The sequence below is a fragment of the Podarcis tiliguerta genome (assembly GCF_965153285.1).
Source record: "Podarcis tiliguerta genome assembly, chromosome: 8".
Classification (NCBI taxonomy): domain Eukaryota; kingdom Metazoa; phylum Chordata; class Lepidosauria; order Squamata; family Lacertidae; genus Podarcis; species Podarcis tiliguerta.
Genome location: NC_139541.1, coordinates 79,249,274 through 79,263,319, shown reverse-complemented (window position 1 = coordinate 79,263,319; position 14,046 = coordinate 79,249,274). Strand labels below are relative to the sequence as shown.

General features: G+C 49.3%; 1 protein-coding gene across 4 annotated transcripts in view; it reads left to right on the top strand.

The window, feature by feature from the left end:
* The window catches only part of NPAS1 (neuronal PAS domain protein 1), a 96,206-nt gene that overhangs the window by 57,396 nt on the left and 24,764 nt on the right, over positions 1-14,046 (top strand). For all 4 annotated transcript variants that reach the window (XM_083455016.1, XM_083455017.1, XM_083455018.1 and 1 more), the window contains one exon: positions 8,428-8,517. In XM_083455016.1, the coding sequence (XP_083311142.1) occupies positions 8,428-8,517 (90 nt within the window). The remainder of the gene's footprint in view (positions 1-8,427; positions 8,518-14,046) is intronic.

The window sequence follows — 14,046 nt, the reverse complement described above, 5'->3', positions numbered from 1 at the left end:
TGTGGCTCTCTGTCTCTCTCAAACTGCTCTTCCCCTGCTTCTGCTACTTTTGCTACCTGCGCCAAGCGTGTTTTTCTTGATGTGCATGTGCTGAAAGTCTGGCAAAAAGAAATCTAGGGATTGATCCATGCATACCTCTCTTCCTCCCTGTTTGCAGCCAGCCCCCCCCCCCGCCCCCGCAGAGACGTCCCCGTCATGTGGTGTCAACCATTTAATTGCCACAGCAATGACCTCCGGCCGGCACATCGAAACCACTTGATGATGATAAAAAAAGCAATTTTATCTGTCAGCAGTAATTAACGTGCTGGAACGTTAACGTGGCTGTCGTTTCCATTCATCTCCTGCTATTTCTTTCTCTCGCTCTCTCTCCTCTCCTCTCTCCCTTCCTCTCCCCCTCCTCACCACCCAGGCTCCTTCGTGGGGGGAACGTCGTAATTGTGCGAATATATCCCGTTGGTATAAAGAGGCATTGTTGCTGCAGGGCAGGCCTTGGGAGAGAGGCAGGGGGTGAGAGATCGGGGGGCTAAGAGGAGCCCCAATGCCTCAGGACAGGGAATCTGGTAGTGCAAGCTCCAGAAATTTTATTTTTGGGGAGGAGACTCATAGAATCGTTGAATTGTAGAGCTGGGAGGGACGCCAACGGTCATCTAGTCCACCCCCTGCAATAATAATAATAATAATAATTATTATTATTATTATTATTATTATTATTATTATTATTATTTTGTTATTTGTACCCTGCCCATCTGGCTGGGTTTCCCCAGCCACTCTGGGCGTCTTCCCACTAAGATTAAAAATACATTAAAATGTCACACATTAAAAACTTCGCTGAACAGGGCTGCCTTCAGATGTCTTCTAAATATCAGGTAGTTGTTTATCTCTTTGACATCTGGTGGGAGGGCGTTCCACAGGGCGGGCGCCACTACCGAGAAGGCCCTCTGCCTGGTTCCCTGTAGCATAGCTTCTTGCAGTGAGGGAACATCCAGGCAGAACGATTGGGTTGGAGATGCTCCTTCAGGTATACTAAGCAGAAATCTCAGCTAAAGCAAGAATCTCAGCTAAAGCATCCATGACAGATGTTCATCCAACCCCTGCTTAGAAAACCTCCAAGGAAGGAGAGTCCACAACCTCCTGGAGGCGGCTGTTCCACTGTCTCCTTCAGCCCTCACTGTCAAAAAGCTCTTCCTGATGTTTAGTTGGAATCTCCTTACTTGTAAGTCAAAGCAATGGATTCGAGTTCTACCCTCCGGAACAGCAGAAAACAAGCTTGCTTCATCTTCCACGTGAGATATTTGAAGATGGCTATCACATCTCCTCTCCTTTCCAGGCTAAACATACCCAGCTCCCTCAACCGCTCCTCATAAGGCTTGGTTTCCAGACCTTTGATCATCTTTGTCACCTTCCATTGCACACGCCCCATATTGTCAATGTCCTTCTTATACTGTGGTGCCCAGAACTGGACACAGGAGTCCTGGTGGGGTCTGAATAGGCAGAATAGAGCAAGACAAAGCTATTTGATTATGGGACAAGACACTGTCTGTGGCTCACTTCATCTGAGAGATGCTGACTGTGAAAGCACATCTGATTTATTTTGGGTGTGAAGCAATATTGTTGTTGTTGTTGTTTAGTCGTGTCCGACTCTTCGTGACCCCATGGACCAGAGCACGCCAGGCACTCCTGTCTTCCACTGCCTCCCGCAGTTTGGTCAAACTCATGCTGGTAGCTTCGAGAACACTGTCCAACCATCTCGTCCTCTGCCGTCCCCTTCTCCTTGTGCCCTCCATCTTTCCCAACATCAGGGTCTTTCCCAGGGAGTCTTCTCTTCTCATGAGGTGGCCAAAGTATTGGAGCCTCAGCTTCAGGATCTGTCCTTCTAGTGAGCACTGAGGGCTGATTTCCTTCAGAATGGAGCGGTCTGATCTTCTTGCAGTCTATGGGACTCTCAAGAGTCTCCTCCAGCACCATAATTCAAAAGCAGCGATCAGCCTTCTTTATGGTCCAGCTCTCACTTCCATACATCACTACTGGGAAAACCATAGCTTTAACTATACGGACCTTTGTTGGCAAGGTGATGTCTCTACTTTTTAAGATGCTGTCTAGGTTTGTCATTGCTTTTCTCCCAAGAAGCAGGCATCTTTTAATTTTGAGACTGCTGTCACCATGTGAAACAATATTGGGAGGCACTAAAGTCTGAATTTTGCACCAGGGTAACCCCCACCCCAGTTGGAGAACCCCCTTTCTCCGGACTCCAGAGATTTCGTTAGGCGCTGCTGGTTCATCCTCTAGCTTATCCTGGCAATCATATGGACTAGAAATCTTGCCAAACTTCTGCTTGTTTAAACTTCCTTTCAGAGCGAAACTACGTTTCAAAGGCAAATGTGTTGTGCGCTAACAGACTCCCCCTCCTCACTGTTTATTTTGATTGAGAAGTTTCTTCGGGAACAGGAAATCTAGAGTGGAGAAGCAAAGTAGGGTGCTTAACTTCTTCCTTTGCAAATGGCGATGACTCCCCATTTCCAGCTTTTTAAATGCATGCTTGTGAGGGTAAATCATCATCAATCTTTATTACGGTCCAGAGACCCAACAAATCATTACAAAGCAATGCACAATTCAGACAGCCTACCTCCAGGTTAAACAAGCATTTTGTTCAGAATATAGGGATTATTTGTTCTTGCAACCACCGATAAAAACTTTGCCACTGCTAATGTTCTAGCATTTGTCCGGTCTTTCAATAGGAACCTGACATAGTGAGCCTCTGATTTTCCTGGGGAAGGTACCAGCAAGGGTAGTATCAGTTCAGCCCTGGCTTGCTCATATTTTGCACAATGCAACAAAATACGTTCTATGGAATCGATGTCTTGAGGGTAAATAATGTCTTTTGAACCTGGGGGGGGGGGGAAGCAGCTGATTTTGAGTTTAGGGCAAAGAAGGTGAGGAAAGGGTTACATCAGCCACTTCCATGCTTCAAATCCGCTCCCCCACCCCACCCCACATCCCCCTGGGACCAGTACACAAGTTGGCATATAACATGTCCTTTGGCCCTGGGAGTGGCGACGGCTTTGGCCCCGATCCCTCTTTCCAGCCCTGGGCATTGTTGCAGCCACAGAGGGGGCAGGTTAACATTCATCCCTCCTTACAGGGATTTATCGCCCGGACTTTGCAAAACGAAAGGAGGGCGAACTCAGCGTTGCGCCCCCAAAGAACTCCCTTTGGAGCTCGCAGAGTCGTTTCTGCCCAACTGCCCTGGGACCGGTTTCGTAAACTGCTTCAAACGTTGCCTTAGGAGAGGACATCATCATCCAGCTTTAAAGGGATTTGGCCGGGGACCCGAAAACGGGGCATTTTTTGGCGTTTGCTAACATTTGCCATGGGGAGATTCAAAGGGGAGGTCTGAGGCTTCCGTCCTGTGTCTCCTTGGGGAGCAGCTTCCTGTTTTCTGGAACAGTTTGGAGTGGGGGGTGAAAAAGCAAAGGGGAGAAAAAACTTTTGGCTGTGGCTCTTCTCCCCTCCCCCTCTCGGCCTTATTCGGCTCTCCTCCCTGGATGAACCCTGAAGAGGTTGCGCGCTCTCTCTGTCTGGTCTTTGCTCAGCACAAATATCCAGGGCATTCTTGCTCCTTATTTTGCGGAGCGGGTTTGCTGCCTCCTCTCCTCTTTGCCTAGGGAATTTCCAGATGTTCCTGCACTTTTAAACAGCTGCTTCTAGGTGCCTCTTTAGGCGCTGTGCAGATCTTAAATACACATGGAGGTGCATAAAATTTATGCTCAATTTGGAGAAAGCGGAAAGGAAGTTGTCCTCATCATCATGGTAAAAACCAAAAACAGGGCCTTTTCTGCAATCTGGAGTCGGCCAACAAAGCCGAATGCTATAAGCTTCAGGGCAGGCAAAATAAGTTACTGTATTTTTCGCTCTATAAGACACACTTTTTTCCCTCCTAAAAAGTAAGGGGAAATGTGTGTGCGTCTTATGGAGCGAGTGCAGGCTGCGCAGCTATCCCAGAAGCCAGAACAGCAAGAGAGATCGCTGCTTTCGCTGCGCAGCGATCCCTCTTGCTGTTCTGGCTTCTGGGATTCAGAATATATTTTTTCTTGTTTTCCTCCTCCAAAAATTAGGTGCGTCTGATGGTCTGGTGCATCTTATAGAGAGAAAAATATGGTATTTCTTTGCACGACACAGGGTTAATTCGCTCCCCCAAGAGGTAAAGATTGCCACCAACTCTGGGTGGCTTTAAAAGCAAAGTAGACAAATCTAGTTTCAAATCTGTTTCTGAAGCCAGAGGTCTATCGGGATGCAAGGTGTATTCTGAGCTTTAAAAGAAAAACACGCCCACAAAAGCTCTCTGTCAAAACTCTGTGTCAAGGTAACCCAAACCCTGACCAGAGAGAGGCTAGGCTCTGTGACCCTGTGGGAATAAAGCAGATTTGCAAGGCTTTCTCGTTATTTATTTTCATTTATCAAATAGGTGCTCTGCTCTTGGCTCTGTAGATCTCAAGGCTGTTCACAGCATGAAAATGCGAGATTAAAATACATACAAAATGCATAATAAAAACAAGCAAACAAAAGAACCCTCCCAACAAACACATTTAACAGGATATAGGATGTTAGCCAAAGACCTGGCTGAAGACGAACATTTTCACCTGGCGCCTAAAGGCATATAATGAAGGCGCCAGGCGAACTCCTCTGGGGAGAGCATTCCACAAATGGGGAGCCACTGCAGAAAAGGCCCTGCTTTTGGTTTTTAGCAACTGTTTTATCTTGCTCCTGCCAGCACCAGAGCGTAAGAGGGAGCTCTTCCGAACCAGGCCAGGGACCCTATTCAATCCAGTATCCTGTTCTCACAGTGGCCAACCAAATACCCACATGGGAAACCTTTGAGCTGGACCTCGCTGCACCAGGACTCTCCCGGCTTGTGATTTCCAGCAGCTGGTATCCAGGGGCATTCTGCCTCTGGCAGTCGGTACTGGACATAGCCTGAGTGGCGGGTAGCTATCGATGGGCAGGAGCTGTTCAGGGTCTTAAGCCCCCCCCCCCCAGAACACTGAATATCTTATTTGGCAACCCCCCTGGCTTCTGAGACTTTATAGAACCCTCGTTCTTTTGCCCTGCCCTTTGTATCAGACAGTTCAATTTGTGTTCATTAATCAGCTGGTTAATTAGCAGGTAGTGGCCATCGGACGATTGCAAGGTAGTCTTCCTAATGTTTACTCAGCATGGGGATAAGGTGGAGATAGCAGCCAGGTTTCTGCAACACGCAGTGAGGATTCGCAAACGTCACAGTATTTTAATTGTTAGATGCAGATACTGCTGCGCTTTTATAGTGCTGAACCTTTTGGAACCTCATCTATATGCCAGTAAAGGTTTGAGATGGGTTGGTTGACACAGAGTTGGAAGGAAACAACCAAAAAGAATATTTTTGCCCAACGTAGGGCTTGAACCCACAACCCTGAGAGTAAGGGTCTCAGGATATACCGACAACCGCTGTTCTTTCTCTTCCGAGCCTGCCTTCGCTATGATGAGGTTTACGAATGCCTTTTTGCTGAAAACGAACCCTAATATTCTTGTTGTTGTTTAGTCGTGTCTGACTCTTTGTGACCCCCTGGACCAGAACACGCCAGGCACTCCTGTCTTCCACTGCCTCCCACAGTTTGGTCAAACTCATGCTGGTAGCTTCGAGAACACTGTCCAAACATCTCGTCCTCTGTCGTCCCCTTCTCCTTGTGCCCTCCATCTTTCCCAGCATCAGGGTCTTTTCCAGGGAGTCTTCTCTTCTCATGAAGGTGGTCAAAGTATTGGAGCCTCAGCTTCAGGATCTGTCCTTCCAGTGAGCACTCAGGGCTGATTTTCTTCAGAATGGATCGGTTTGATCTTCTTGCAGTCCCCGGGACTCTCAAGAGTCTCCTCCAGCACCAGAATTCAAAAGCATCAATTCTTCGGCGATCAGCCTTCTTGATGGTCCAGCTCTCACTTCCTAATATTCTTAGGAAGTCTTAATTCCAGGACTGCTTTGGGTGACTTTTGGTTCTTTGGTATTGACTGGCTCTAGTCTTGATGTTGCCCAGGCCTTGCAAGCAGCTATTTTGTGGGGTACGTCTTCTATAGCAAATTGTGTTCCCAGGGTCTTGCCATGCCGCCTGTTTTGGCAGAAGCGACAAAGGGCCTTGTGGCACCTTAACAACGGGCGCATTTATTGTAGTTTAACAAGCTTCCGTGAATGAGAGTCCACTTCATCACATGCAGATTGGTGCCTGACTTCATCTTTGGGGGGTGAAGCCTGGGAGTCAGAAGTGGGAGAGGGAAATCAGAAACAGCCCGTGACGTGCCTACTAACCTGGTTCTAGAGGAGTCCCTAACTCAATGGTGGAGCGCATATCTTGTCTGCAGGAGCTCACAGGTTCAGTCCTCATGAAAAGCAATCTGTGGGGGATGGGAAAGTTGTGGAAGAGCCCTGCGCCTGGAGAGTCGCTGCCGGCCCGAGCAGCTCAAGCCTAGCTAGAAGGGCCAATGATTTGTCTCTGTGCAAGGCAACAGCTTAACTTCATAGCCTGCCATTGCCAGGTTTTCTGCACATACCTTATTTTTCCTTGTATAACACGCCCCCTACTTGTTGATCTTTTTTCGGGGGGAGGATTGCCCAGAGCTTTTCAGGGGGAGATGGGGGGATGCAGTAAATCACTAACCCAACGGATAGGCACTGACAATCGCTCGCATTGCAGAAGCCAAAAAGCGGCTGCCCGATCTCCAGCAGTGGCTGGCAATCACATGCACAATTGCTGCAGCACCAGCCAATACAAACCAGCCTTTGCCACAGCCACCAATCGCCAGGCAAATTGCCTATGACAATCTGCAGCTCGTGGCAGTCACATGTCCTCCCTACCCACGCTCCGTGTATAAGACAACCCCCCATTTTTTAACACTATTTTGGAGTAAAAAAACAACTCGTCTTATGCACGGAAAAGTACGGTACGTCTTTAACATGGGCTGCCAGCCAATCTGAAGGTGCTTCCTGTTGTAAATTAATTTATCCCCACCCCCATTTTGCTTACTTGATCTGAACTTAAATATGTTTGCATATTTGCAGTGTTCAAAATCCCCCAGGGCGTCAGGTGCGTTTTGCTACTGGTGCGGGTCCAGTTGGGGATGCGTGGAGATTGCTGGGTGCCAGGCTGACCACCACAGTTTAAAAACCTCTGCCTTAGTCTATGTTGTTGTTGTTTAGTCGTTTAGTCGTGTCCGACTCTTCGTGTCCCCCTGGACCAGAGCACGCCAGGCACTCCTGTCTTCCACTGCCTCCCGCAGTTTGGTCAAACTCATGCTGGTAGCTTCAAGAAGAACACTGTCCAACCATCTCGTCCTCTGTCGTTCCCTTCTCCTTGTGTCCTCCATCTTTCCCAGCATCAGGGTCTTTTCCAGGGAGTCTTCTCTTCTCATGAGGTGGCCAAAGTATTGGAACCTCAGCTTCAGGATTTGTCCTTCCAGTGAGCACTCAGGGCTGATTTCCTTCACATCCCATGGAAATGGAACTGGTATTAAAGTTAATACCAGTTCCGTTTCCATGGCGTGTGTCTCTACTCCTTGCATACAGGGACAAGTGAATTGTTGTAAGAGCAAGCTACAGCCAAGCTATGTAGCAGAGATCATAGAATTGTAAAATGGTAGCTTTGGAAGGGACCCTGAGAATCATCTAGTCCAAACCCCTTGCAAGTAGATATTCCTTTGTGGCCACCGCAACCTAGGTTTAAGGTGCCATTTAGAGGCTGGCTTATATTGCTGAGTTTCTAACACTGTTTGCATGTTGCAAAATCATCCCTGGAGGAGGAGAGGGACCCCTCCCCATCTTTGAATGTGAGGCAGATAACAGTTTATATATATTTTTTTTAAAAAAAAAAAAAGGAAGGAAGGAAAAGGCCTTCTGCAATTTTTTGTTCGCCATCCAGCTTGGAAGCTGGCGAGATCCAGTCTTACCCATTAATTAATCAATGGGCTCATTTTAAGCTGCAGCTAATATCTGCGCTGATCAATCGTTTTAAAGCCTGCTGCCCTATTTTTAGTGCATTGGGTTGCTACCCTGGATCTGTTTGGGCACTAAACCAAATTAGGAACTGGATTTACCAAGGTTTGATTTGCGGTAGAGTTTCTAGTCCCTATGACGTAATGCCCTGGGAGTTTTGTAGCAAGGTTTTATGCTGTGAACCATGCTGTGATCTTCAGATGAAGGGCAGAATACAAATCTAATAACTAAAATCATAATAATAATTTTGGAATCTTCCCTACACCTGGACTAGCTGCGTTGGTGTGACACGTAACTTTCTTTCCACCTTTCCCCCCTCTGCTTGGCAAAAGCACCAGCCTGTATTATTTGGAGTGGGGGCTGGGGAAACACATCTATATAATATAAATGTTGTTTCTGTGTTCTCTCTCTCTCCACAGTCTCTGGATGGGTTTGTGTTTGCACTGAACCAGGAGGGAAAATTCCTTTACATCTCCGAGACGGTGTCTATTTACCTTGGGCTCTCGCAGGTAGGAGCTGTGTGAGCTGTGTGCTAAAACGTGAATAATACATGCACAGACTGGAAATAAAAGAGGGGGGAAAACCCCACTCATGCGGCCAGATGTATAGCGCATGAGTATTATGCAGCCGGGTGGGGGTTGCGCTGGGAACAGGCAAGATTATTCTCTGCAGCGTCTGCAAGGTGGAGAATCTGCAGGCTCCCAAATACTTTGCGGGCTGCAGCCAGGTACCGTTGGGCAGCTGGAATGGGCAGGAATGGTTGCAGCCAACCCATAATTTGCTTACTATGGTATTCTCTAAGCATGCATAGCTGGGAGCAGACTTCTGAGAACCTCTTCTGCCATTTTAATAGGGAGAGAGAGAGAGAGAGCGTGCAGGTGTGTAGTCCTCATGAGGACAGTCCTTTTTGCCCATGCATAAAGGAAGTTGACTTGTTTAGCTTAGGAGGTTGAAACCAGACGTGCTAGAGCAGCCTTTGTCAACCTGGTGCCCTCCAGCTGTTTTGGACGGCAATTCTCATCCGCCCCAGCCAGCACAGTTGCGCTCAAAAACATCTGGTGGCCAGAGATCTAGGACTCCACAAGTGATTCTGGGAGAGTGAACAGGATTGGGCAAGAGCCCCCCAAAATGGACAATAAAACGCTGCTGAAATGTGTACAGTGAGTAAGAAGGCAACTTTAATCTGACAAAAAAATGTATACATACGAATAGAATTTCTAAAATGCAGTGAGATATGATCTCAGCTACCCAGAATGACGCCTAAAGGCAGGTGCATGGGAAAGAGTGGGATAATGCTTGCTCTGATGCAGCAGCAGTTTAACTCTCCGCTTGCAAAGAAATCAGAATGATTGCTCATTAAATAGCCAATGTAGCGGATCTCCCTGCAAACCAATATGGATGAATGCCCAACAAACTGGGCGGTTTGGAAATGCCCTTAGTTTCGCAAGGATGATGATGATGATGATTATTATTATTTATTTCTACCCCACCCATCTGGCTGGGTTTCCCCAGCCACTCTGGGCGGCTTCCAACAAAGATTAAAAATGCAATAAAACACCAGTCATTAAAAACTTCCCTAAACAGGGCTGCCTTCAGATGTATGTCTGTGATCCCTGTAAGGGACAGCTTCATATTCTTGCGTTGCAGGGGGTTGGACTAGATGGCATTCAGGGTTCCCTTCCAACACTATAGTTCTTTGATCCATGAGAGTGTGGTGCATTGGGGCCTTTCTATCTCTCTTATCTCCCTTAAATTGGGCTGCCTTTGTGTGCTCAAGCTTCAGAGTGCGAGCTCCCAAGTTCCACAGGATGTTTCCTTGGGCCTGGCTGCATGAGAAACTTCTGAGCCGAAGACTACGCCCCGGCCCCAGCGTCACCCTTTGCCTCCTGGCGAGGTGTGCTCTCCCCGTGCTTTTTAGCGTTCCGGGTCCCACCTCCCAACAGAGAACATCGCTCCCCTTCCTGGCCTGCCGATTTCCAGTCCCCCCCCCCCCCAATAAACACTTCACACAGTCCTTGCCGCATGAATAATTAATCGTGGTAATTATCTCTGCTACAAACGATGCAATTTAAACATGCTTTGTCTGATAATTGATGATCGGCCTTCCTTCTGAGCTGCGATTGATGGGTTGCAGCTAGGAGAGAGGGAGAAGAGCGTTGTCGTCCCCCCGCCATATCCCACCACGCGCATGTTTTCCAGGAGACCTTGGGGAGGAGGAAGTTAGGAGCAAATTGTAAAACCCAGATTCCACACACCCAGCCTGCATCTTCCTTGCAAAGCACCCGGTTAAAGGTGGTTTGCCCTAAGGGAAGGTAAAGGTAAAGGGACCCCTGACCATTAGGTCCAGTTGTGGCCGACTCTGGGGTTGCGGCGCTCATCTCGCTTTATTGGCCGAGGGAGCCGGCGTACAGCTTCTGGGTCATGTGGCTAGCATGACTAAGCCGCTTCTGGCGAAACAGAGCAGTGCACAGAAACACCGTTTGCCTTCCTGCCGGAGCGGTACCTATTTATCTACTTGCACTGGTGTGCTTTCGAACTGCTAGGTTGGCAGGAGCAGGCACCGAGCAACGGGAGCTCACCCTGTCGTGGGGATTCGAACCGCTGACCTTCTGGTCGGCAAGTCCTAGGCTCTGTGGTTTAACCCACAGCGCCACCTGTGCCACCCGTGTCCCTATTTGTACCCTCAAAAACATCTGCCTGCCATTGCCGGGACTCCCACTGTTGTCCCAGGTGCCACGCTGCTTGCTGAGCGACCTCGCAGCAGTAAGCAATTTTTGATTTTTGCATTGTCCCAAACTGCAGGTTTTTTTGGGAGTGGCAAGCTGATTCCACTAAGTGTCATTTACGCGTTTGTTTAAAGCGTTTTTTGTTCGGCCCTTCGGCCGAAAAGGACCCCGCACCTCCCACAGCTTGCAGCCTGAAAATATGTGGCACGAAAGGAAAAGGCGAGGAGGAGGGAGGAGGGGAGAAAGCGAGCCTGGCTCTTCGAGTTTCAGATCTCTTGTAGCAAACAGCTGAGAAGGGAACTTTGCTCCCGGGGAGCCGGCAGCAAAAGGAGCCGGTTTGTGAGCACAGTCGATGGCACGACCCTGGGACAGAGACGAAAGGTTGCAACCAAGTCTTCACTCCCCCCCCCCCCAGCCTCTTGTGAAGGAATCATCCATAAAAGCAACTGAAGAGCTGTAGATTCATAAAGCCAATCGTAAAACGACCACGGCCATTTCTCCTGAGAGGCAAGCCCCGTTTCCTGCGCACGAAAGTCGCTCGACGCTCAACATAACACCCCGCAAGCTTCCCCTCTTCTTTTTAAGCTTTCTTATTTTTCATTTTCACCTTGACAACAAGGCAAGAATGTGAAAGCAGGGGGCTGGCGGCGGGATTTGAATATCAGCAGAGGGGAACGTGCTCCGGCCCCGACCAATCAATAGCGCCAATTTCGCTCCGCGCAGTGCCGAACGAGACCTCTTTTGCCTTTCAACTTTCCATTTCCCCTTAAGCAATTAGAGCTGGATGAAGGGGTAAGGGGAGGCAAGGGACCAGCCCCCCCCCCCAGCGGAGAGCCCTGTTGTTAGGAGGTGTCAGTCGGCTGGCGCCGGGCCCAGGAATGGCAGTTTGTTGCAGCGTGAGTGACAGCTGCCTCGTTCCATCAGCACATCTCCCTTTCAGAGGAGGAGAAAGAGGATGCTGGCAACTGATTCCTCTTATTCCCGAGGATTCCAGCTATGCAGGAAGGGAAACTGAGGCAGAGAAGGGGTTGGGCGCCTCGAGCGAAGAAGACCCAGTTCATCCTAGGGGAAATCTGGCTTTTGTGCCACCCACCTCCCAGAGTTGGCATCTGAACCCCGCTTGTTTGCCACAAACCCAACTCAGGTGCTGGAATTTAGGCGGCCGCGTTCCAGCCCCCAGAATCATAGAGTTGGAAGAGACCACAAGGGCCATCGAGTCCAACCCCCTGCCAAGCAGGAAACGCCATCAGAGCACTCCTGACATATGGTTGTCAAGCCTCTGCTTAAAGACCTCCAAAGAAGGAGACTCCACCACACTCCTTGGCAGCAAATTCCACTGTCAAACAGCTCTTACTGTCAGGAAGTTCTTCCTAATGTTTAGGTGGAATCTTCTTTCTTGTAGTTTGGATCCATTGCTCCGTGTCCCCTTCTCTGGAGCAGCAGAAAATCCTTTGCTCTTACCTGCCAGGAACCAAACTCTTCAAACAAGAGTTTTGAACGGAGGCCAAGAGCTTCCAGCGCCGTTCGGACTTCATGCTGGCTGCGAAACGGTGTGGGTTGCTTTTCTCCGGAAAAAATACCATGGAGGCAACTGGGTCAGAATCAGGCCTTATCTGCCCCCATGCAGGGAAGGGTGGCAGAACGAAGGCCCATGTGCACGGGGCATATTCCTATTTTGGTCCTGGGAATAATCTGCTGGGAAGATCTTGAGAGACCCTGCCAGCCAAAACACACCTCCCGATTGTCTGGAATTCAGGATTTTTTCAGTGTACACGGAATAATTATGGGGAAGCCATTGTAAATAACGAATATTGAGTCTGGTTCATCCCCACCCACTCCTTCTTTCTTCGGGTGGCTTCCTTCCTGCGCTTTCCTTCTCTCCCCACTCCCCCTCAACTCCCTGCAATCTGGTTGGGGTGTGCCTGAGAACAGCTGTGGGGCGAGGGGGGAGGCGGGGAGAGACAAGGCGACTGCTCCGCTTTTCAAGCTGATTTTTGCTCCCCGAGGCCCCCACTTACAAACTGGGCACTTTCAACCTGTTCTCTGGCAAAGATTCCAGACTGGAGCAAACCCCGGGCAAGGAGAAGGCAGCCTTTGATATAGCATTAAATTGTGATGGAGAAGACCTTGCCGGAGGCCGGAGGAGAAAGGCAGAGGGGACTGGCGGGGGGGGGGGGTGAGAGGAAAAGAAGACAGGTACCCCCCCCCCTCTGTGTGTGTGTGTGTGTGTGTGTGTGTGTGTGCAGAAGGAAGGTGACTCTTGCATCCCACTCTAAATTTCATCAGGACTCTACTGGGCAGCTCCTTCTCATACTCAAGAAGGACACTGACAAACTGGAACGTGTCCAGAGGAGGGCGACCAAAATGGTCAAAGGCCTGGAAACGATGCCTTATGAGGAACGGTTAAGGGAGCTGGGCATGTTTAGCCTGGAGAAGAGGAGGTTAAGGGGTGATCTGATAGCCATGTTCAAATATATAAAAGGATGTCACATAGAGGAGGGAGAAAGGTTGTTTTCTGCTGCTCCAGACAAGCGGACACGGAGCAATGGATCCAAACTACAAGAAAGAAGATTCCACCTAAACATTAGGAAGAACTTCCTGACAGTAAGAGCTGTTTGACAGTGGAATTTGCTGCCAAGGAGTGTGGTGGAGTCTCCTTCTTTGGAGGTCTTTAAGCAGAGGCTTGACAACCATATGTCAGGAGTGCTCTGATGGTGTTTCCTGCTTGGCAGGGGGTTGGACTCGATGGCCCTTGTGGTCTCTTCCAACTCTATGATTCTATGATTCTACTGGGTCTGGAATGGAGTCGGTTTGCCTGGGTCTTGTGCATCCCTGAATTCTTCTCCTCTCTTCAAACCGGAGCTTCAAATGCACTGGAAACGCCTCTCCGTCATCTCTGTGCCTCCCTTGAATCCCACCCACTCTGCCCCCCCAAATTCCTGCCTTTCTCAGCCTTTACATTTAAAAACAAACAAACCTACACCACGGCTTTAAGGCTGAGCCTGGCTAACGTGGTCCTTCAGCTCCTTGGGGCCGGCCCAACCGTTAGGCAGTGGGAGGCGGCCGCTTCAGGCAGCACTTGCTTGGTTGAAGGCGTTGGAGGGAACAGTTGTGTGCGACACAAGGTTGTTTCTGCATCTCTTAAGCTACCCTGCTGCCCTCAGGTGCAGAAGAGGATGCTTGGCAGAGCTGAAGTCGGAGGCAACTCCCAGTCCGGTCGGACTCTGCACACAGAAGAGGGAGTGTGTTTGTGATCTGGGCATTTGCCTCTGGCAGCAAAACGTCTTGGGCCAGTTTTGGCCCAGCCATTTG